This window comes from Apodemus sylvaticus, chromosome 12, assembly GCF_947179515.1.
Source record: "Apodemus sylvaticus chromosome 12, mApoSyl1.1, whole genome shotgun sequence".
Classification (NCBI taxonomy): Eukaryota; Metazoa; Chordata; class Mammalia; order Rodentia; family Muridae; genus Apodemus; species Apodemus sylvaticus.
In genome coordinates, this window is record NC_067483.1 from 39,017,882 (window position 1) to 39,040,655 (window position 22,774).

The window sequence follows — 22,774 nt, forward strand, 5'->3', positions numbered from 1 at the left end:
CTAATCCTTGTAGCCTAATTCACTTAATTATATTTGGTGACACTTCAGAGGGACGTCCTTAGTTCAGAGCTGGTTTCCAACTTTGTTTCCATGTGTGCGCACACTTTCTGCAGTGTTTTTTAATGTATCTTTTGCTTTCTTATTTGAACACTTTTAAACTACCTTTGTGAAGTACATTTTGAAAAGATTAAAAGAAGTTGTGATTTAGGAAAGATGCAGTTAATAAACTTGAAGTGTTTATATAGGAAATACATGAAGATGGGAAACCCTTAGATACCTAAGATTTTATCCTCTTACCCCAGGTTTAATCTTAGAGTGCTTAGTCTGTCCCATGCTGAAGATAAATTGCCAGAACTTATATTGTTACTGATTTTTCGTTTTGTGAATCATCTCTTTTGTCATAGGAAAATTGGAGTGCATTTGCACCAGACTTCAAAGAGTTGGATGAAAATGTAGAATATGAGGAAAGAGAATCAGAATTTGATATTGAGGATGAAGATAAGAGTGAGCCTGAGCAAACAGGTGATGCCTCTCAGTAGCAGAGACTATTCCAAAAGGAAAATGATTGTTTTAATTAATGAATGAATGACTTTATTTACTTTGTGTTGTAATTGTACTCAGAGTTTCACCTGCTGCCTTTCCCTCACGAGTCTGTAGTTTCACAGTGCCTGAAGAATCTTACTGTGTGTGTTCCTTACGGGCTCACATGGACATTTCCTGCTCTAGCAGCTCTCTGACACTGCATCTGTATTTCCTGTGAGTCACAGGTGGTTAAATGAGAGTGTGCCTACCCCACACTCAGAGCACAGAAATGTGCTCAGGCTCAGTGGACGGTGTGTCTGTTACATCTTCATCAGCAGTAAAAAGGTCAAGGGCATGGGCTCTGAGACCAGGCAGCTTTTGGCAAAAATACTTATATTTGAATGCCTCATTTCTAAGGTGGGTAATGGGAACACCCACGTTTCTTCATCGTAGGGGATAAATGGAATAATTCTTATAAAGCACTTAGTGTATGCTCAGCCTGTAAGAAGAACCCCTAAGTCTTTTATTATTATGATCATAATCGTTGTTATTATTAATGTCATCTTCTAAATTTCTGAATAGGAACTCCTTGAAAATAAAGATCTGGCCTTTTTTTATTGCCGTTTGGAGGCAGAGTCTCATTATTGTAGCACAGGCTGACCTCAGACTCCTAACCTTTCTGCACCAGCCTCCCCAGTGCTGAGATTACATGTGTGCATTACCACTCCCTTGAGATTTGACTTATCTTCCTGGTTTTTAACAGAGAACTTTGCACATAGTAGGTGTGTATGTACTTGCGTGCGTGCGTGCGTACGTGCGTGCGTGCGTTTACTATGCCCAGCCGGCACTGTAATTAAGGGACATATCTTTGAAAGCTGGGCCACTTCATGGTGCTAAGAACTAGGGAATCAGATTAAAAAAAAGAGATTTGAATCTTTTCAACTTGAAAACTGCTCTTCACTTTTGGGTTTTAAGTAATTTACATATCTCCTTGGATTTAGAAAGACCTCTAAGGATGTAGAATAGTTTTGGCAGTCTTATTATGTTTTGTGAACCTTCTTAGATGTCCACATAAATCAGTCCCTCTTCTCATCTCCCCACCAAGGTCACAGCATATTATTTTACTGTGGTAGACTATGAGACTTACTGAAGAGCTGTTCCCAACTTCTTGGTTGTCACTATTTCCAGTGTTGGTATCTAGTGGGGATTCAGCTCCTATTGTTAAATGAGTGAATGAAATGAACTGTTGGGTTATCTCAACAGAAAAAGCAGTTTTCTATTTCTTTTCAACCTTCTCCACCATTCTCTCTCCAGGGGCTGATGCTGCTGAAGATGAGGAAGTGGATGTCACCAGCGTGGACCCCATTGCTGCCTTCTGTAGCAGGTGAGCAGCCTCAAAGGCTGAGTGCTGTCCTTGTGTCTGTGCACTGCCCACATTCCCAGCTCTCCCTTCACTCCCAACTGCTTACCATAGAACAGAGAACAGTCCTTTGCTAAAATGGAATAGATTTTAAGTAGCTGAAGTAAAACCAAGCATCCTACCTTAATCCCAGCACTCAGGAAGCAGAAGTAGGTGGATCTCCTGAATTTGAGGCCAGCCTGATCTTTGGAGTGATTTCCAGGACAGCCAGGCAAGGCAGAGAGACCATCTCAAGGTCTGAAACAAACAACAAAAACGAACTATAGAATGAACTTAGCTCTGTCCTCTTACCTGGTTTCTTTCCTTTATTTCAGCTTTCTTAAAGTCTAGAGCTGTAACTGTTATGTGTACTAAATGTAGGCACTGGAGGAAAGGCTGAAGGGCTTGTGGTTTAAGCAACTATCTCCTCTTTTTTCCAATCCCTTGTCTGATCCTGTTCCAAATAGTGATGAAGAGCTGGAAGATTCAAAGGCTCTATTGTATTTACCCATTGCCCCTGAGGTAGAAGACCCTGAAGAAAACCCGTATGGCCCCCCACCGGATGCAGTCCCAACTTCCTTGATGGATGAAGGGGCTAGTTCAGAGAAGAAGAGGCAGTCTTCAGCAGATGGGTCCCAGCCACCAAAGAAGAAGCCTAAAACAACCAATATCGAGCTCCAAGGCGTGCCGAATGACGGTGAGAGCGCCTCTCATTCCCATGTCTGTGCATTCGTCACTTCTGACTCCTGGGAACAATAAGTAATTTCTCACTTGAGCCATTTTTACTTTAAAGGAGTTTCCCATGAGTCTTTTTCTACATTGCTTTACAGTTCTGGGGTGATTGAGTTTGTGTTCACTTTTAAAATGGGGACATTCTGCCCTCCAGTGTCTTGCTAAGATGACACACTTTGTCTTCTGGCACATGTTTCAAGATTTGTTTCCTTGAACTGTTCATCCTCCCTGCCCCCTATCCCCGGCCCAATAGAGCAAAGTGCCAGTTACAGCTGCATGGCCCCTTCTCCCTTCTTGCTTTTACAGTGGGATTGGGAGCTTTTATTACACGTGTTGAAATGATTTGATAAGGGCGGGTGGTATTACCATTAGGCAGCTTCCATTCTCTTTTCTTATAGATAACAGTAGATCTGTTAGTTATACAACACTACAGTCTCTGATGTGCATACTTTATTCCAGGCACTGCTGTGTAGTTTCTGTGATTGCTCATGTTTTCATCTGCCCTATAAATTAGTTTTTTATTATTACTGCTTTGCAAAGGAGAAAAGTTGGGCTGAAGTTGTGGAACTTGTCCAAGGTCTCACAGAAAGTGGTGGACTCCGCTTCCTGCCCCGGTCTGTTCATTTGTTTTCTGATCCTGTGTGCCTGTGCTGTGTATGTGTCCCACACACTCCTGTTCAGGCTTGGATCAACTAGTATGAGTGGGTATTTTAATTAATTGTTTTTAATTTGGAGTTGCTGTGGTTTGATATAAACCATATAGATGGTGTATGCCTTTGGTCTAGCAAATATTGTCAATTTAGTAGATATTCTTTTGTAGTTTTAAAAATAATCAATTTTTTTCATAGAATGGTGATGTGGGACACAAAAGCAAAGCTCTTTGCACTCAAAGGTCTGGTTGAGATGCAGGCCCCGGGTGGTATGCACTGTCTTTCATGGCTGTCTGTCCCTCTGCAGAAGTCCATCCACTACTGGGTGTGAAGGGGGATGGCAAATCCAAGAAGAAGCAAGCAGGCCGGCCTAAAGGATCAAAAGGTAAAGAGAAAGATTCTCCATTTAAACCGAAACTCTACAAAGGGGACAGAGGTTTACCTCTGGAAGGATCAACGAAGGGTAAAGTGCAGGCGGAACTCAGCCAGCCCTTGGCAGGTAAGGACACATTGGGAGCACCATCTGGCTTGCTTTGTGGCCTTGCTTTGTACAGCTCCTGACTTCCTTTAACTGCAGTGGGATTTTCCCTCCCTGACTTCCTTCATTCTCCCCAGCATCAAGTAATCTCTGGAGTTCAAGCCGCTAAGGGCAAGCTAAACCAGAATTGACTTAATTCATTGGCTTCCAACCCTAGGTCCAGAAGTGGATTTCAAGGGTCCCAGATACATAAAGAGTGTTATGTGAATGTTTTTATGGGCAAAAACTCCTACTTTCCATTAGATTCCTATAGGAAAATCTATGACCCAGAAAGCTATGAGCCTCCAGTTAATACATTTTTGCCTGTATCTGCCCTTGGTGTTTTGTTTTTACATTTTTATTTATAGATTTTTCTTTAGTTCTTTTTATTTTTGCCCCAAGACAAGCAACCAGAAATACAAGCTGGCTTGGTTCAGCACCTGGCTATTAAGCTTCAGCATCTACACAGTTGAGACTCTCCGAGAAGTAGGGTTCTTCAGTACCAGTCTAAGCACAGGAGGCACTTTGTTATCAGTACCACAATATTAAAGAAGAAAAAGGGCTTTGAGGTTTCCTCCAATGTTTGACAGTAGGAGGAAATTGCCAAAAAAGACAGTGTAGCTTTTTAACTTGTAAGTGTCCTTTAGGTTGTGAGCCTTAGCCTTTAACAGTCTGAGCCCTTTTAGCCCCTAACATAACTCAATACACGATTGAGGGAGTTTTATCAAGGAATGGAAATACCAGTGAACCAGTTAACTCATGTTTGTTTAAAAAATAATGATCAAGTTAGAGCTCATCTCCACTTAAATGTCCTTGGGACTTAAGTCTTTATCTATCCACTAGATAGACACACATGTCCTATACACACACATACACACACACATACACACAGAAGTGCTTTGTTAATATAATATAATGCCTAATTGACACAGGTTAGATGAAATGTCAGTGGTTATATTTAGTTTTTTTCATCCACTTTAAAATTTAAGTATGTTAAAAGCGCATATGATATTAATCCCAGCACTTGGGAGGCAGAGGCAGGCAGATTTCTGAGTTCGAGGCCAGCCTGGTCTACAGAGTGAGTTCCAGGATAGTCAGGGCTACACAGAGAAACCCTGTCTCGAAAAAACAACCAAAAAAGCAAACAAAAAAAGTGCATAGGATAAATACTAGAATACAAAGCAGAATTCCTTGTTCAGTTTGTACTTTTATTAGTTAATTGTTGCCTATAAATAGGAATTATTTTCTACAGAGAAATTAAAAAAGAGAGTCAGTCATTAGTCCCCTAAGTTCGGTATATCTAGACATGAGGTTTTCATACTTCAGCCCTGTACCACCGAGTCTGATAGTTCTCCTGCACAGTAAGTGTGGCCATTACGGTCTCCATCTCCATGCTGAGTCCTGAGGCTGTGAGTGTAGATCATGAAAGAGTCAGCAAGACCACAGGTCCGTAATTGACTACAGGGGAATAGATCCTTGATTGCTTACAAACAGAGATGGTCTTTCTATAGCCCATGTGCATAAGATTAATGAGGAAAGCCCATGGGAGGCTCGAGTGGATTCTCCTGGCACAAAAAGCCCAGTTGCTTTTATCATGATTTAAAATATGTCCAGGCCGGGCGGTGGTGGCGCACGCCTTTAATCCCAGCACTCTGGGAGGCAGAGGCAGGCAGATTTCTGAGTTTGAGGCCAGCCTGGTCTACAGAGTGAGCTCTAAGACAGCCAGGTCTATACAGAGAAACCCTGTCTCGAAAAAACCAAATCCTAAAATATGGCCAGATGTATAAAATTAATCAGAACACGTTAGGACAGAGTCTCTGTGCTTCTGCTGTTTTTCTTTTTTAAAATTGAAGAAAGGAACTCACCGTGTCACAGACCAGGCTGACTTCAAACTCAGAGAGATCTTTCTGCCTCTGTCTCCAGAGTGCTGAAGTTAAAGGTGTGTGTGCGCATGCCTGATTTCTCCCCCCTCTAATTCTTTCAAGGACTCAGGGAATGTTTGGTACTGCTCCACGGAGCAGCATTTGCCTAACCTGTACAAGGCCCTGCATTTGAGCTACATCACCAGGAAAAAAAGTAGTCAAAATTAATCTTGTGCTTTTTCAATAGGCGATATATATTAAATGATAAACAACTACAGAATTTTAAAATTCTTTCTCAATAATAGAATGACTTAAAAATTTAATTTTAGTTGATCTGTTCACTAGTAGCCTCAGTAACTACGTGTCTAAATGAGAACCAAGATCAAAATGTTGGAAAATGTCTTCAGTCCTGGAGAATGAGCTTATTATTCCTCAAATTTCATAAATACTGAATCTGTGCATTAGTATTATTGTCTTAGTAGCAAAAAAGAGTTTGCAGTAAAATTCTAAAGTGTGTAAGGTGCCTACTGGGTATTCATGCAGGCCAGCATTTCAACTTTTCTCCAAAGAGTAGGAGCATCTCCTTGGGTCTCTGTGAGGATGACACATTCACTGTCACCTAGTTAGCCTCCAGGTTGCAGGAAGACTGAGGCAGTAAAAGGTAGAACTGTGTCTTTAGGAGCAGGATCATTACTTCTGGGAAGCAAGTAGCCTTAAGAGGAAGCAACTATTTTAATAGCTGTCCTTAAGAAGGGCTTGAGAACTTGCCCCTGCCTGGGTGAGAGGATGGATATGGTCTCTAAGGGACAGAGCAACTCCTGTCCTGCAGCTCCTGCTGGCCATGCTGTGGCCTGTGCTTCTCCATGTAGCTCTGGGTTCCTCCTCTATTCTCCTTCTCTGGCCTTGGGTCATTGATTTATTTATTTTTTTTTTTTTCCTGAATGGAAATCTCCAGAATAGACTAAATACCTCAGTGCTAAGGAGCAGAAACTTAAGCAAAACCTCAGCAGGGCGCTTGAGGCATGGTTCCAAGACCTTCAGAGAGTTGCCTGGATTTTACTGACAGGCCAGTCCAGTTGGAACTTTGTGAGGCTGCAAATTTGTTTGTGAGTCCCACATAATTCTAGAAATAGCACTTTCAGAGTAAGCTATCATAGCATGCTGGTGTTGGAGGTTCTTGAACAAACCTGGAGCTGCTGCTGTGCTTGAGGCCCAGGGGCCTCTAAGGAAGCTGATATATTTACAAGTAACTCATGTTATTTGATACTTCAGATATTTTCAATAAAAGATAGTATATAGCAATTGTTTTCCACCAGATATTAAAAAATAAAACTCATCCAGAATGCCTACAGTAGAGATCTCTTTGAAAATCAGCCCACAGTGTCGGGGCGTAAGTCAGGCTTAGAACTGGCTTAGTATGTGCAAGGCCATAGGTTCTAAGCGCTGCAGAAGCAAAACAGTCTGCTCTGAGGATTGTGTTAAAGGTTCATTTCTGTGGTCTCCCCTTTTTTGGGGGGGACAAGGTGAGGGGCAGTGGGGGCAAAGTTTCTCTGTGTAGCTCTGACTGTTCTGGAACTCACTCTAGACCAGGCTGGCCTCAAACTCACAGAGATCTACTTTCCTCTGCCTCCTGAGTGCTGGGATCAAAGGTGTGAACTCCCTTTGGATAATTTTTGCATTAGTGTCAAAATTTTGAAGGCAGAATTCTAGGGGTAAGCTGTGTTATGCTCCAGCGTGATAAATGATAGCTGCTTATTAATATGTGCAAGTGGCTAATTACTACAGATTCCATTTTGTAAACCTTAAGGACTCTAACAAAAAACTGCCATTATCTGTTACATGCTGCAACAGATTAAGGATTAAGGGGAAATTGGAAGGCAAATAGACCACTGTCAATCTGGAGTCTGGGTTCCCTGAAATCCTCTCATGTCCCATAGCTTGTTAGTGTTGTTTGCATAGGAGGGCCAGCAATCACGAGGCTCCCTCTCAAGGAAGCCTGCTGAGAGTAACCCTGAGTTGGGCATTCTCCAGGGACAGGCCTGTCATTTGTCTAATCTCTGTTTCTGTTACCTTAATTCTATTTCCGAGCTTGAGGTGACAACACAAGCTCTGTTTTCCTTGTTACCCAAGACTTCAAGTTCCTCAAAAGTACAATGCCACAAAGGACTGGTTTGTCACAAATATAATCTTAGCCTGCCCTGCCCACTGATAGACCGCAGTGGCTGCACATGGACCTGCTGAAGGTGTCAGAGACCAAAGTGAGCAGAGAAACTACTGCTTAGAGAAACGGACCCCTGAAGCTTGTCCTACTGTGGAGCACTATGCAGGGCCTTCTGGAGCTAGACCCACCTAGTCGATTGCCACAGCCCTGATTAGAAATGCCGGTAGTGAGTTGACTGCTCATTTGTCCTTCCTCCTCTCTTTCTTAGAAATAATTAGTCAAAGACTAATTTATGGATGCCACTAAGACTTAATAAAGTATTAGAAATCATGTCCAAATGTTCTCTTTGGCCATCCTAAATTAGGCTCTACTGAAATGGATCAAAAATAGCTGTGAGTCTTAGGCTGGATTTTTCTTAATATTATACTGCTGGAGATTTCCTGTATGATGCAACTAAATATTGTTCCTATGAGCCAGATGCTGCAGGCTTTGTAGAGCTGTTTTCTTATGTATTTCCTTGCTAATAGTATTGCTTGCTCTGATTTTTTTTTTTTTTTTAGTTTGCCGCCTAATGCCTCAGTAAGCCTCTGTGTGTAGCTATGCTCGATGTCTTTCTTAAGAGTGGGGATGATATAGAAACGAACAATTTTGGACAGTAGAGGTGCCGATTACTTGTCTGGAGTGCCTATTATTAAAGGTGTCAACTGGTAATCAAACCACTTTTTTCCATCATGATCAATGATTAGATTGGCAGTGCTGTGTTAATTTGTAACCTGAAACTCAGTTGGTCAGGGAACCTACCAGAGCAGTCGGGAAAGAAGTAAGTGAACTGAATGTAGAAGCCTATATATCATTTTCTTACATTTTGAATCAACTTAGGAAATTCTTTGTGTATTATATTGAAGGAGATTTGAAAAACAAGTGCCAAATACAAATGTATCTTTTGAAATTATGAAGTTTTACTTTTAACAATACAGCATTCAGTAGAAAGCTGTATTGTTAAAAGTATCTTATTTTCAGTCTGTCCTCAGCAAATGTGCCTGTTTTTATTTTCAGTTTGTATTTATATATTAGAACTTCATTTTAAAAATAACATTCACAGTAACTTTATAAATGGACACCTTTCTTTTATTACTTATGCAACTAATTTTCAGCATTTTACAACTGCAAGCATTGTGTAACCCTCATTTAAGTCATACCCAGGAGGCTCTCTTCACCCTCTTCTCTCTTTACACTTCCTAGTTAATATTCCACAGCAGCCCTTGTAAAGATGTCCCTCAGAAGTTGAACAGCTTCTATGGAGTCTCGGGGAAGTGGCTCTTGGATCTTTCTACTCAGGATTTTGTTCACTTGCCAGCTCTCAGTGCATACAAACCCAGAGTAGCCCTCGGCAGCATCCCACCTTATCTGGGCCTCCGGGCTAACAGGGATGAGAACGGCTCTTAAGGAACAGTGGGGCTCGAACAGGGGATGTCTTGTTCACTGTTAATCTTAGTGACTGATTAGTCTAACAAATGGAAGACTGAGGGCCAGTCCCCTTGCTTTGTCTGTTGTGATCGCCAGAGAGCCTGGTTGTCAGCTTACATTGTGTAGAAGCTCATCTGTTTACACTCCCTTAGAACACGTTGGGACACTGCTGACACAGTGCTGGGTAGGGATTTGGAGTACGGATGGGCGGTTGCTTCAGTGAAGAGTGACTGGGAGTTGGGTTATGTATTTTTCTTCAAAGGGAGATGTCCATAGCCTATGTGCGCCTGCCTGAAATACTAAAGGAAATCTTTTGGTGTCTAATCTCTTTAGCAGGAGGAGCGATATCAGAACTGCTATGAAGACCGTGAAACCCTTGGTTCTTCTCACTCTGTCGTCAGGTAGCCTTTGGACAGTGTGGCCAATCATCTGAGATTGGCTTTAGTTGAAAACAAAGGCCTCTGCCTCCCACCCAGGAGGTGAAGGAGCGGATTTTATGTTTGAATGAAGAAGTGAATTATGGAAGAAGAGCACATGTCCCTGCCTTCCCTTTCAAGCATAAGTCCAAATAGGCTCTCAGGAACGAGGACGTGTGAAGGCGTCAGGAGATTTGACCCACTTCAACTTCACACACGGTTGCGTTGCTGGTGAAGAATGCCCGTGTTTTGTTCACCTAACTGTTGAAGTCACATCTTTGGACATGTCATTTCCCATCTCCTGTTTGCCGTCCATCCTCAATGCATGTCCTTGAGTGACTTGTTCTTTTCTGAAAATTTGCTACAAGTACCTAGGAAAACTGATGCATTTTCTGTTTCTTTTATTCATAACTTTCCCTCCCAGATGCTTCCTGTATTTCCATATTGTGTATAAAGGTTGGGCAGAGAAGCAAGTGCTCGAAAGATTTCAAACTGGCAGGAAAAGAAGGAAGATGAAAGCCCCATCACTCTGTCTTAGCGTAACCTTAGCTCAGGAGGCTGGGCTCTAGAGAATCGGGGTTCCCTTGCATTGCATGTTTTCCAGTATCAGATCTGTTTGAATAATCATGGTTTTTTGGATATGATTAGTTTTATCCATCTCCAGCTAAGAATCATCAGTAGTTTGTGTATTACTTTACCTGTGTTGACTTCCAGAGTTAGAAACAAAGCAAGGTGTGTTTCTCCACAAGGTTCTTTTTTATGGGTGTGGGGCACTGTGCAAGGACTGACATGAGACCCCGCCCCCACAATCAAAGCAACAGCAGCCCACTTCAAATCAAAGATCAGGTTCATTTGTTAAATCATTGCCTGTGGAGAACCTGTCCCCGGCAGCCATAGTGTGCCCTTTCCTGGAGCCACGTCCCTTTTCCTGTCTTTCCACTCACTTCCTTTCTGTGAAAGGTTGCTTAGCTTTTTACCCTTCTCTTTCTCACTCTGGCTCTCTCTGCATTTGCTGTTCTTTTAATAAAAATAGCAAATTGAATGGATTTGTACAATAAGTGTTTGAAATTTTCTGAAAATCCAAAGTCAGGAAACCAAGTGTACCAAGGGTTAGTGGCGCCTCTGGCAATAGCGCTGGCCTGCCCTGGGTCGGACTCTCCCAGCACTGAAAGGAGGGTTAAATACTACGCTAATTGTGAAATCTCTATTGGTTGGTGGAGGCTCTTTCAGACAGTCAAACCCATTGACTACATTGTAATGTGGGGTAGAGGGGACCGCAGACCGGGCGGGAAGTCTCCAGTGTCGCTCCTGTGCTGCTTCCTCAAGTGGGAGTGAGACCAATGGTTGTGATTGATTGGTAAGTGGCTCACAGGACAGTTTTATTTGTAGACATTACCTCCATGGCATGTCTCTGTGCAGCACACCGCAGTGGTGTGCAAACTGATGCAGGGGTTTCTGCCTTCCCTGTGTGAGGTGGCTTGATGTCCTCCATCTGGATGCTAATGCTGCGTCCATTTCCATTAACGAGCTGAGTATATTGGCTCAAACCCTGCCAGATTGTCTCTGGCAGCAGCTCCTAAGAATTATTTATGCTTTTGGAATCTTTTCATCAGCTTCTAGAACCTTCCGTCCACTTTCAGCTGGGATTCCTGACTTGTGTAATGTATGTCTCTTCTCTGTCGTCTTCTTCCCTGCCTCTCCGTTTTGTTTCTTAAAATGTTCTGTAGTTTTGTACAAGATGAGACTTAGCCTTGGGTACTTCTTGCTAAAGCTTTAATGCTTTGTAAATAAAATTGGATGTTTATTAAACCAGAAGTTTAATGCTTGTTTGTAAACACTGTCTGCTTCTGGAACTCAGCAGCCATCTTGGTGTTTGTACAGTAGAAAGTACATGTGGGTTTTAGATCTTTCTCTACGGTCATTTGGATCTGGACAGTGTGGCGTTCTTGCGTTGTACACACTAGAAATAAATGATTTGAGTCAAAAGCTGATGTTAACGAAAGCAGTCATGTAGGGATTGCTATTCATACTCTTTAACTCCACACAAGCTCTGAAGAGGCGTTCTGGTGTCCTGGGAGATTACAGTCAGTAGCGCACCCTAGAGGTTCTAGCCTTTCAGGGATCTTTGATAGTCTAAATGTAGTTAAATTCTTCCTTGTTAATCCTATTCTCTGATGAAGTAATTTTAACATCAATACAGAATAGTCATTTTCTCATGAAGAATAAGATGTCTCAGAGACCTGAGTGGCGTGATTTTAATGATTACCAAATCTGTCTGCTTACTACTCCGTTGTTACTGAGAACCCATCTTTAGCATCATAGCCGTTTCATAGCAACCTTCATCGATGTAAACAATAAGCTCTGTGCTGCGGGGTAAATAGAGCAGACTAGAGTCCTGCAGCATCACTCATCCTCGTGCTAGCCAGGTCCTGATAGAACAGGACGAGCTGCCCCTGCCACAGCGGATTACGCTCCCTTGGAAGGGTGTGTTGGACTGGACTGAATTCTCTCTCACATGCCCTTTAGGATCTCTAACTCTGGCTGGTCTCGCACTCGTGTGTAGCTGAAGCTGACCTAGAACTTGTGATCCTCGTGAGTGCTGGGAGAAGGGCCGTGCCAACACCCCATTTGTGTGGTGATGGGGCTCAAACCCAAGCTTCACACTTGCTTGGCAAGTGTACTGCCACACTTCACTGAAGCTTTTTCTTTTCTTGAGACGGGTCTCAGAGTTAGCCCATTTATCCCAGGCTAGCCTTGAATTTGCCAGCAGTCCTGCCTCTTCTAGGCTGTTGTCACCATACCTTGCTTTCCATTCCTTTGAAAGTCTGTACAAGTGAAGGTAGTTAACACTGGGACAGGGGTTTTCAGGTGCAGTGTTCAAAGTGACCTTCCTGAAGTGGACAAGGGGCAGGGGCGGGGAGAAGTGAAAATGTGGGGACTCAAGTGACTCCAGTCTAGAGTTATCTTTTTTGTTTTTTTCAAGACAGGTTTCTTGGTGTAACAGCCCTGGCTGTCCTGGAACTCAGCTCTGTTGACCAGGCTGGCCTGGAATTCACAAAAGATCCACCTGCCTCTGCCTCCTGAGTTCTGGGAACAAAGGTGTGCGCTACCATACCCAGCCAAAGTTATCTTTTTAATAGATGTGGTTATATTTAATAGATGTGGAATATTCCTAATATTCATAGTAAATTATTCAAGGTATTCAAATTAATGTCCTAACCCAACCTTGCCTCACCTTTTGTAGGACTGGCTTTTGTATTTGATCAGATCACTTTGAAACTCCCACAGTTTGGGAGGGAAAGAGTTAGCTTATACCCCTGGGGTAATGTGGAAATTCACTTCAGCTTCTGAAGTCTTTTCCTTTTTTTCTTCTCAAGCCTATGGCTTTAAGTTCATTAGGAAATGACAAGAATTGCACCCAGGAAGACGCCCTGGCAGGCTTAAGCAAGCAAGCTTAGAGAGTCACGCGACAATATTGTAAACGTCTCCCTGCCTGTGGCCTCGCCTGAGAATATGGACCACTCTTCTGTACACATCTGTGCACGTGTCTGTTTTGCTGACAGCTATACATTATAATCTCTCAGTGCTCAGGGCTATTCCAAGCTGGAGAATCTGTTCTAGTGCAATAGAACACTCATCTGGAATGCCTGCTGGTAAAATACTTACTGGGTCATGAAGACTGGGGCCATTGGTTTTATCCTTGGGAGTCCGGTATCGATAACCTACCTGCCTTTGGTGTTGACGATCCCTGAAACATTGGACATCCCTGAGAAGCTACAACAAGCTGTGGGGAGAGTCATTGTCAATGCCACAGCTTGCAGTGTTACCTGTGGCCTTGGCTACAAGGAAGAGACGGAGTGTGAGATGGGTCCCGATAGAGTGAGGAGGAACTGCAAATCCCAGCGTTTGGAGTGTCTGACCAACTGGATCTGTGGGATGCTCCATTTCACCGTTGTCCATGGGAAGAAGTTTGAGCTGAACTGTCTCAGCTCAGACATCCTGGAGAAAGGGCAGGATGCCTTCCGCTTCTCATGGAAGCTCGCTCGGGGCATCATCTCTACCAACGATGAGATTTTCAAACCCTTCCGAGCCAACTCCCCCTTTCTACGATTTAGGCCAGCCTACGAGTATGACTCCGGGACATATAGATGTGACGTGCAGCTGCTAAAAAACTTGAAGTTTGTCAAGAGGCTCTATTTCGGGCTGAGGGTCCTTCCTCCAAAGTTGGTGAACCTAAATTTCCATCAGTCCCTTACTGAGGATCAAAAGTTGATAGATGAGGGGTGGGAAGTTAATCTGGACAACGAGTCTAAGTCTCACCTCCCAGTGTGGCAAAAGAAAGTGACATCAGCCTTGAGCATAGGGATTGTGGCTGGAGTGGCTGGCGGTGTGTTGGTGAGCGTTGCTATCTACAGGGTCCTGGGAGGGACTGATGGCAGTGGGAATCTCAGCTCCTTATAATGCATGTCTTCCTCCCTCCCGGGAGGCTGGCTGCCCAGGAAGCTGAGCTAGCTTGTGTGTGAGTGTCCTGTGCCTCTGATGGTGAAGTGGCAAGAGAGGGCTCGGAGCCAGGGTTGGCTAGGAGGCTGGGAAGATGCAACCCCGTGGTAGTTCAGGGCAGCATCCACCACTGTATCAGGTTTCCTGGATGCTCAGGAGACCCACTGCAGGCTTTGCTTCTGTTCACAAGGAGAGGGCTGTCTTCCAAGCTTGTTTTGATGCCACCCTTCCCAGTGTGTATGTGTGTGTGTGTGTGTGTGTGTGTCACTCACCCCCGACTCCACCTCTCTGAACAGTGTGTATGGACCAGAATGTACTAATCGCAGCCTTTCATCTTGGGAAACTTTATTTTTGTTCAATAAAAATAATAATTCACAGGCACTGTATTACAGCCTAACCCTTTGTTATTTTTTTTAAAGATTTATTTATTTATTATATGTAAGTACACTGTAGCTGATTTCAGACACTCCAGAAGAGGGCGTCAGATCTCATTACAGATAGTTGTGAGCCACCATGTGGTTGCTGGGATTTGAACTCAGGACCTTTGGAAGAGCAGTCAGTGCTCTTACCTGCTGAGCCACCTCTCCAGCCCAACCCTTTGTTATTTTATGTAAAATTTCTCACATGTAGAAATTGCCCCATAGTTGTCCTGGCTCTCATTTTCCTTGGGTTTTCTAGAATGTGCATTAGACAGATTGCTTAATATAGCTCTGTGTTGGAAGGGTCATTAGCAGTGACATTGGAGTCAGCTGATAAAGTCTCAAGTGTTAATAGGCTCTCTGCCCTCCCTGTCCTCCCTCGGTAGCCCTCTGAGTTCAGCATTAAATTGAATGTCCTGGCAAAGCACTGGCTCCTGGTCACTGCAGACTTTCCTGCGATCTTCCGTTTTGTATTGTCTGTTCCTGGGGTTTGTGTTCCTGGAAAGGTCAAGTGTACTGGTATCTTCCAGCCGCTGAAGTCCCCAAAGGAGGACCGCTGCCTTCATTTCTCTTGAGGAAATCCAGTCTTAAGCCCCTCAAGGGTCATTCACAGGGAGTCTGAGGTAATTGGCTTATGGAACCCATGGGGAGAAGGCTCCTGGGCACCAGCTGAGAGCAGGGGAACATTTCTCCTTCCCATTCTGTAGGTGCAGGAGTGCCAGGATCTGGAGGCCCCGTGCTCCTCTTCCTTAGCTGTGCCAGAAGCACCCGGCGGATGGCTTGGGAAACTAACCATTTCTGAGCCCCAACCCAGAGATGCTAATTCAGTCCAAATTATACCCAAAGGATATAATTTCTTTTTTTTCTTTTTAAAAGGTTTGGTGACCTCCTGATTAGTTACATTTCTGTTGCTGTGATAAAACAGGAGAAAAGTGACATAGAAGTTTAGTTGGGGTTTACAATTCTAGAGGACAGGGCCCATGATGGCAGAGGGAGCTGGTGGCAGAGAGCTGAAGCACCGGCTGAGAGCCCGTTTCAAGTCGAAAGCAGGAGGCAGAGGGGGATAAACGTCAGAGTCCACCCCCAGTGGCATAACTTCCTCCAGTAAGGTCTCAGCTATCCTACCCAAACAGTCACCAAACTAGGAACCAAATATTCAGATGCTGGAGACTTCTCACACCACACCACCCAGCCTCAACATCCAGATTCATCACAAGAATGCTTCTGGATGTATATTGACGTGGAATCATTTGATAACTAGACATAAACATGACTGTGTGTGTGTGTGTGTGTGTGTGTGTGTACAATATGTGAATGCATGCTGGGCGGTGGTGGCGCACGCCTTTAATCCTAGCACTTGGGAGGCAGAGGCGGGTAGATTTCTGAGTTCGAGGCCAGTCTGGTCTACAGAGTGAGTTCCAGGACAGCCAGGACTACAAAGAAAAACCCTGTCTTGGGAAAAAAAAAATGTGAATGCATGGGTGTAGAAATCAGGCCTGAGGTCAACCTGGGTGGTTGTTCCTCAGGTGACGTCCACTGGGGAAGGGGGTATTGCTTGTTTGAGACAGGGTCTTTTGCTGGGACATAGAACTCACAGATAGAGATAGCTTGGCTGGCCAGTGAGCCGTAGGAATCCACCTATCTGCCTCCCCAGTGCCAGGATTACAGATGTGCATCTCCATACCCAGCTTTTTATGTCCGGCTGAGCTTTCTCCTGCACATCTCCTCTGTGCCTTTATCACACCCAAGAAAACCAACAGGTGCCAGTCTTACATCTGGCTTCTGTCCAGGCTTCCATTTTTTTAAACCCCTAAAGCTTTTTAGCATAATCTTAATCCAGTATCAAAGATTTTGCGCTCCATTCGGTGTTTCCCTCTTTGGTCTCTCAGCAAGTCCTTGTTTCTCATGGTATTGATGCACTGACGAGCCAGGCCTGTCCATTGTCTCAGCAACTGTCCCTCAACCTGCACGTTGCCAAGTTCTTGTGATTGGGTTCATGAGGAATGGCCGTTCAACCCTGAGAAGAGTCCTACACAGATGCAGACTTCCTGTGTCACACCAGGAGCTGAGATGCTGCCCCTGTCTGTCACAGCCTCATCTGTGACACAGGTGTCTGGGGGTGGCCCAGGGGGATTCCTTGAGGTAAGCTGCTTTGTAAACTGAAGTGCTGGGTTTGGAGGCCTGCTTTGTCATTCAATCCTAGGCAGTCTGCCAAAACATTCAGGGATAACTCATTGTCAAGGGCGCCATGATGGATTCTGTCTGAATGGAAGAAACTTGGTAACATACTGTTGACGGCTACTGCTTCACATTTTGTGGAACCACCTGGGACCCAACATTTAACCCTTTGCCAGCATTCTCTTGCAGACCAACAGTCAAGACCAAGGTGGGCAGCTCTTGTTCATGGCCGCCTCACTGTGCCTTGGGCTCTTGAATTTTGACTCAGGATTTGAAGCAATTGAGCGAAGAGGAGAACAAAAGGCCTTCAGATAGGCTTTGTAAAGAGAACAGCGTAGTTCTGACTGCTCGGGATGGCATATTCATGTAACCCCAGCTATTCGGGAGACTGAGGCAGACTAGTTCAAGGCTAATCTAGGCTACAAAGCGAGCTCACGGGCAGCCATGGCGGCTTTGCGAGATCCTGCCTAGCATCTGCATGACTCTGCTTTCAGCAGCAAGCTGCCCTCAGGTCGGTTCCCTGAATCTTGTGTGTCTAACTGTCCTGAGAAGGTGAAAGCTAACTAAAGATTAAAGTCTGTGTGGACTACCTGGCATACTGGAAGGGCTCTGGTCAGAAAGCTGAGACTATGAGAGAAACGTCTCCATTCTCCTTCCTTTCCTTCCAAAACAAACAAAAACAAAACAAAAAAAAACAATACCAAGCAAACACACACACACACACACACATCAAACTGGTACACAACATGTGTCCTACCTATGTGACACAAAAACCAAACTTGGACTGCCTGCACGTATCTATCCCTGTACGTGCTTACCTGTAATGGAAGTCTGATAGGAGAGTGTCATGGCTGGAAAGTGACTAGGAGTCCCACCACTTTGTGCCACCCTGATTGAACAACAGAGGTGACAGTCACCTCCTTACCAGTTGGGGACATTAATCTCTTCATGGTGAGGGTGGGGGACTCTTCTTTGGGACCAGGGAGTCAACACTTCAAGTGTATTGAAATCAGAGGAACTGGAAGTGGCTCCACCCCTCACCCCGCCCGCCCCCCCCCCCCCCAGCATGTTGACCACCATTAGGTGAAACCTGCTCAGCAAGATGCCAACAGGGCTTGGCCTCTGTCTGCCTGCAAGCCTCCGGCCTGCCTTTCCCCTCTGGTTGGAGGGAGCAGTATGGACTGTGTGCACAGCTCCCTCAGAGCTGGTCCTGTGAGGGGCGGATGTGCTGGCTGAACCGCAGGTCCGAGGAGGCAGACTTTAATGAGGTGAGAGGCGCAGCTGCCGCCAGCTGCCTGGGCAGGTTGAGAAAACATCTTTATTTAAGAACGGCTTGCTACCAGAGTCAATAAATAACCACTACAAGAGCGAACAGTGGGCTGGGGTGGAGGAACTGCATTTAAACAAGAATGGTCATCAGTGGTCCAATGGAGCCCCGAGCTCAGAGCTATGTGGGCTCCGCCGTGGAGCTAAGTTGGAGGTATCTGGTGCCAAGGCAGGTTGTGTGTCCTCTACAGAAACTAAGGGCCCTGGGCCTCTCTCTGGACAGAGCTGTTTGATCCTCCTCCTCCTCCCTCTCCTCCTTCCTCTGTCTCTGTCTCTGTCTCTCTCTCTCTCTTTAGTGCCCTGCTTTCCCAAAGCCTGGGACGACTTATACAGGCTCAAGAGGCACACTCCACCCCTAACTACCAGCACTTTTCCAGAGAGCTTCTTGAAGTCCTTCAGGGTCCCTCTTACTTCCACTTGGGGACTCCCTGACAAGCCATGGTCTCACCTACTGAGACCATACACCACATTTGAACTCGTAACAGGTGTGAGGACACTGCCGTCCCCCTGGCTTGCAGGAGCCCTGTTGGCTACTGGACAACTAGGAGAAGAAAAGGTGCCTCTGTTGCAGGGGAGGGCAGGAGGGAAGGATAGCTTGGCTGGCCGCACTGAGCTCTCGGCTAGAGAACAGGCTGGGATGGCATCGGGGAAGGCACTACTTTGTAAGGACTGTTCTGGGGATCATTCCCACTGATGGCTTTTTAACTAAGCTGTAGGCGGTACCTCTATGGCTTCCCTGTGCTAGGCATGTTGATTCTAAGATCTCAGCTCTGGAAGGACTCAGCATCTCCCCGTCTTCAAGTCAGGACTCCACCCAACCAAGATCCGAAAGAACGCGAAATACTTTAAAGGTTACCCAAAAGAAGCCCCTCCCTTATTCCTGAAGGCTTCCCTGACCCTGGCTTCCTTATGTCCTGTTCGTGGTCCAGATTCTCATCCCTGCCCCATCACCCCCAGACTCCCCTACTGTCTGGGTCTCCTGCTGCCCTGGATGGCAGAACCACTCATTTGTACCATCAGAGGGCAAAGAGCAAATAGCTCAGGGCGGTGGCCTGCGTCCTTGTATGGACAAAGCAGAGGGCACCTCCCAATCCCTTAAGAGATATTTATTGGCGGCTTTGTTCCTACCCTCGGGCCATTTCTTGCCTGTTAAGCCTAGACTGAATGCCTGCTTGTGGCTGTCCCTTTCACCTCTATCGTCAATGGATGGAATCTGTCAGGACCATAGCAGGGGCCAGTCCAACAGCTTCGCCAGCCTGTACAGAAGTCAAGAAGGCCCTTGGCCAGGAAGGGACTCTGAGAAGCCATTTGATCTAGCCCTCCCTCCCGAGCCAGTCAAGGTCCACGATTCCTCAGTAAGAGGCTTTTGTTTGTCATTTTCAAGCCGGTCACCTGTAGTCTCCTTACACCTTAGCTAACACTCTACTTGAAGCCCCAAGCTGCCAGCACGGCTCCGCCTCCTCGCGACAAATGCTACCTGCCCAGGGCTAAGGCTTTCCTCTCCTGGGGTCTCCCAGCAGTTTGCCTGCTTGTCACCGACCTCGTTAGAAGAAAAGCTTCGGGGTCGCAGCCTCCCGCCTCCCTAACAAGGCCTGGTGCCAAACCAGCTCACCCTGCCCAGACACTAGATACCCATTTCTCTAGCACCCTCCTGAAGCCCGAGGCAGTGAGAAAGAGGTAAACCTTGGAAGCTTACAGGTACCCCTTTCTAGGGCTAGCTATGGTTTTCCAGGGCTGGGCCGGAGCCAAATCCCAGCCAGCATGGATGGGGAGAGGTGCTGGACCAACTCTGGGGTCCACATAAGGGAGAGTGAGCACATGGCTGAGCCCCTAGCACCCTTGTATGTGAGGTGCTGGGGGCAGAAGAGGGTGGGTTTGATCAGCTCCAGGAAAGCAGTCCCTAGCTAGGGAAAAGGTAGGGAAAAGGTATGCACTTGTACGTCATTAAAAAAATTGTAGTGGGTAAATACTAACGTAAACCCGCCCAGAAAAACAGAGCAGGGCTTCAAGTTTAAAAACCCATAACAAAATAGAGCTCTAACTGTAAACTACAGAAATGGCCCAAGGAACAGCAGGGCAAGCGCCTCTCGAAACACCTGCTCTGCTGCTCTTGTGGGCCAAGGGCGTGGACACTGGGGTTTTCTGGCTGGGCTGCCACAGGGTTCTGGTCTAGGGACCTCTGTTCTTGCTTTGGCCTCTTGAAATGGTGAGAGAACCCGGGAGGCTTCCAGCCGGCTGGATTCCCAGCCGAAGCCTGCCTCAGGCCGAGGACTCCTGGAATCTGCCTGTCTCCAGCCCCGCCCCTCCATGTCAGTCTCAGCATCCCGAACCTCTTGAAGCAGAGGGCTCATCCTTTAGAGACCATCCTAGAGACCAGGCTGTGACGGCTCAGCACCACACCACTCTCCTCCACAGAGCCTCCCAACAGGTAGGGGAGGAGACGCTGGTGCTTGACTAAGCCTTGTCACTTACAGACCATGTGACCCTAAGAAGTCCCTAACCTTTCCCGGACCTCCATTTCCCCATCCGTTAAGTGCAGAGTATGGATAAGTCAAGCTATAAGGCCTCTTCAGCTCCTGGAGTCTGGTCTGTCGCTGGTACCCAGAGCTCAAGGCAGGCTGCTCCCCTCTCCACTTATTAACCCCTTTTTTCTTCTGGGGACTCAAGAGAGTAGTCCAGGCAGTCTGGGTGTGGCCAGCTGATGGAGGGTATTCCTGGAAGCAGGCAGGGTCACATTGATGCTGGCCCTTCTCAGGTGCCTCTCCATCCCAGAACAAAGTGGACGCTGTGTTGAGAGCTGGTTTCCAGGGCCTGCAGTTACGAGAGGTGGAGGCAGGCACAAGCCTGTGGCGGAGCGGAAGGGAAGGAGCGGCATTCAGATGGCCATCCCCTGCCCATCCCCATGGAGGAAGCATCTTGATGAGGCAAGGCAACTCCTCGAGACAAGCCCTTGAGTCACATAGCCACCTGAAGTGGCCCTGTCACTTCGCCATTCCATCCGGAAGGTGACAGGGTTGGGTTGGCAGTGCTGGCTGAGAGGGCAGTGCCACCAGGAGAGTGGATGGACCTTAGACGGGTGTCCCTTTCTATCAGGTAGTGTAGCCTCTCAACCCTTTGGAGCTCTTATCCCCAGTAACCCAGGGCCTTGTTCTTGGCTACGGAGCAAGCAGGATTGCCAGGGAGCCATGGAAGACCCCGCCGGGACCAACTGTGGTGCTTCTCCATCGGGGACTAGAAGAGGTCCTCTGCTTCATAGAAGGAAATTGATAGCCCACTGCTGCCCATGTTCCTGATGGGCCTGGGACTCTGATCTCAGATGGCAGTGCCCACTTGTGGCCCCAAAGGACCATCCACTTGATCTGAAGATGTGTGTTAAATACCTTCTATCCAAAGGCCTGTTCCTTCTGTCCAGGACCCCAAAGGGTCCATGCATTAGGCCTAGCATTATCATGGAAGTCACTGCCCAGTGCCTCTTGATTTAAAGAAAAATTCCTTGGATGGATCTATCCTGTGGCAGAATAGAAATATCCTACCTCCTACATAAAGGGTACTGTTGGGAGTAGGTGTCTAAGCCAACCACTCTCAGGCACAGTGTCGACCACCTTGGCGTTGGAGGGGGGCTGTGGCCAGCTGCTGTGTCTGCTAGGGTGGGTGTCCAGCTTGGGTGTGGCAGGCAGTGTTGAGATCAGAGCTTCTGGCAGCCGACAAGCATCAGTATCACCATGCAGGAGAACAATGGGCCAGGATGGGCAGGGCGGACGGCTGCGCTCTCCACCATCATGCTTGTGCCTGAAACCAGCAGTGAGAGTTGTGTGGCTGAGTGAGCCTCCCGGCCCCGCCCTTACAGAAGAACCCAGAGGCCTCCGGAGGAAAGTCATATGGAGGCCTTAAGAACTGAAGACTAGTGGCGTCCTTGGCCTTATCCATGAAGCACTGGCCTTTGCTCTTGGTCCCAGCCCCACGCATTCCATGAAAGAGATGTACTCCTTCCTTACCTTGGGGTGGTTCTAGGGTAGGGAGGGGACAGTGGTATGGGCATTATTCATTGTCTGTCTTTTCCTTCTCATGGGGGGGGCAGTCTATGTTAGAGTTGTTTCTTGGGGACAATCCCTTGACCAGTATCTGGTGGGTCAGTACTGCTGAGGGGTTAGGTAGAAAGGGGGAAGGGAGAGGCAGTACCTCCATTTCTCACAATGTGGACTTCTGCTGGGATCCCATCCCCTCCCGGCCCAGTGGTTCGAATCTGTACCAGAGCGTGGCCAATGTCTTCAGGTACTGGGATTTCTATCCAATTCTTGTTGGTGAGGTGGAGCGTAGGAGTTGGGTGCAAGTCGTTCTGATACAGCATCTGTGGGATAGAAGTTTCCAGATACAGCCTCCTGGACCCTCATGGGGTCCCTCTTGACTCCTTCAGTATCTCGTTGGCCAAGCTTCTCCCCGGTGGGAGGTAAGTGGGTAAGCAGCTACGCTGTCTGGTTAGACCCCCAGCCCGTCCCCGCCCTGCCTTCCATGCAGTCGTACCGTATACGTGTTTTCATAGTCTCCACCCTGCACGGCCCAGAGCCCCTGTGTTTTGTGCCTCTCCTAGCCCCAGATGCCACACTGCTAGGGATTGCATGTCCCTG

General features: G+C 46.5%; 3 protein-coding genes across 6 annotated transcripts in view; 2 read left to right on the forward strand and 1 right to left on the reverse strand.

Moving 5' to 3' along the window:
- The window catches only part of Rbbp5 (RB binding protein 5, histone lysine methyltransferase complex subunit), a 28,462-nt gene extending 16,927 nt beyond the window's left edge, over positions 1 to 11,535 (forward strand). For 2 of the 3 annotated variants that reach the window (XM_052200241.1, XM_052200243.1), the window contains exons 10-14: positions 405 to 522; positions 1,837 to 1,906; positions 2,389 to 2,618; positions 3,611 to 3,802; positions 9,644 to 11,535. In XM_052200241.1, coding sequence (XP_052056201.1) covers positions 405 to 522; positions 1,837 to 1,906; positions 2,389 to 2,618; positions 3,611 to 3,802; positions 9,644 to 9,672 — 639 coding nt within the window. In that variant the 3' untranslated portion in view covers positions 9,673 to 11,535. The remainder of the gene's footprint in view (positions 1 to 404; positions 523 to 1,836; positions 1,907 to 2,388; positions 2,619 to 3,610; positions 3,803 to 9,643) is intronic. The other variant, XM_052200242.1, reaches the window with a different exon arrangement.
- A 1,139-nt stretch (positions 11,536 to 12,674) lies between these two features.
- Tmem81 (transmembrane protein 81) lies at positions 12,675 to 14,576 on the forward strand. Its single transcript, XM_052200380.1, has one exon. The coding sequence runs from the start codon at positions 13,399 to 13,401 to the stop codon at positions 14,185 to 14,187; it is 789 nt and encodes a 262-aa protein (XP_052056340.1). The 5' UTR covers positions 12,675 to 13,398; the 3' UTR covers positions 14,188 to 14,576.
- Positions 14,577 to 18,145: 3,569 nt separating this feature from the next.
- The window catches only part of Cntn2 (contactin 2), a 31,304-nt gene continuing 26,675 nt past the window's right edge, over positions 18,146 to 22,774 (reverse strand). For both annotated transcript variants that reach the window (XM_052200946.1, XM_052200947.1), the window contains 2 exons: positions 22,329 to 22,497; positions 18,146 to 21,938 (listed from right to left, as the gene is read on the reverse strand). In XM_052200946.1, the coding sequence (XP_052056906.1) occupies positions 21,835 to 21,938; positions 22,329 to 22,497 (273 nt within the window). In that variant the 3' untranslated portion in view covers positions 18,146 to 21,834. The remainder of the gene's footprint in view (positions 21,939 to 22,328; positions 22,498 to 22,774) is intronic.

What these genes read in the sequence shown, in the direction of transcription:
- Tmem81 (XM_052200380.1), top strand. Translation starts at nt 13,399, where the DNA reads ATGAAGACTGGGGCCATTGGTTTTATCCTTGGGAGTCCGGTATCGATA.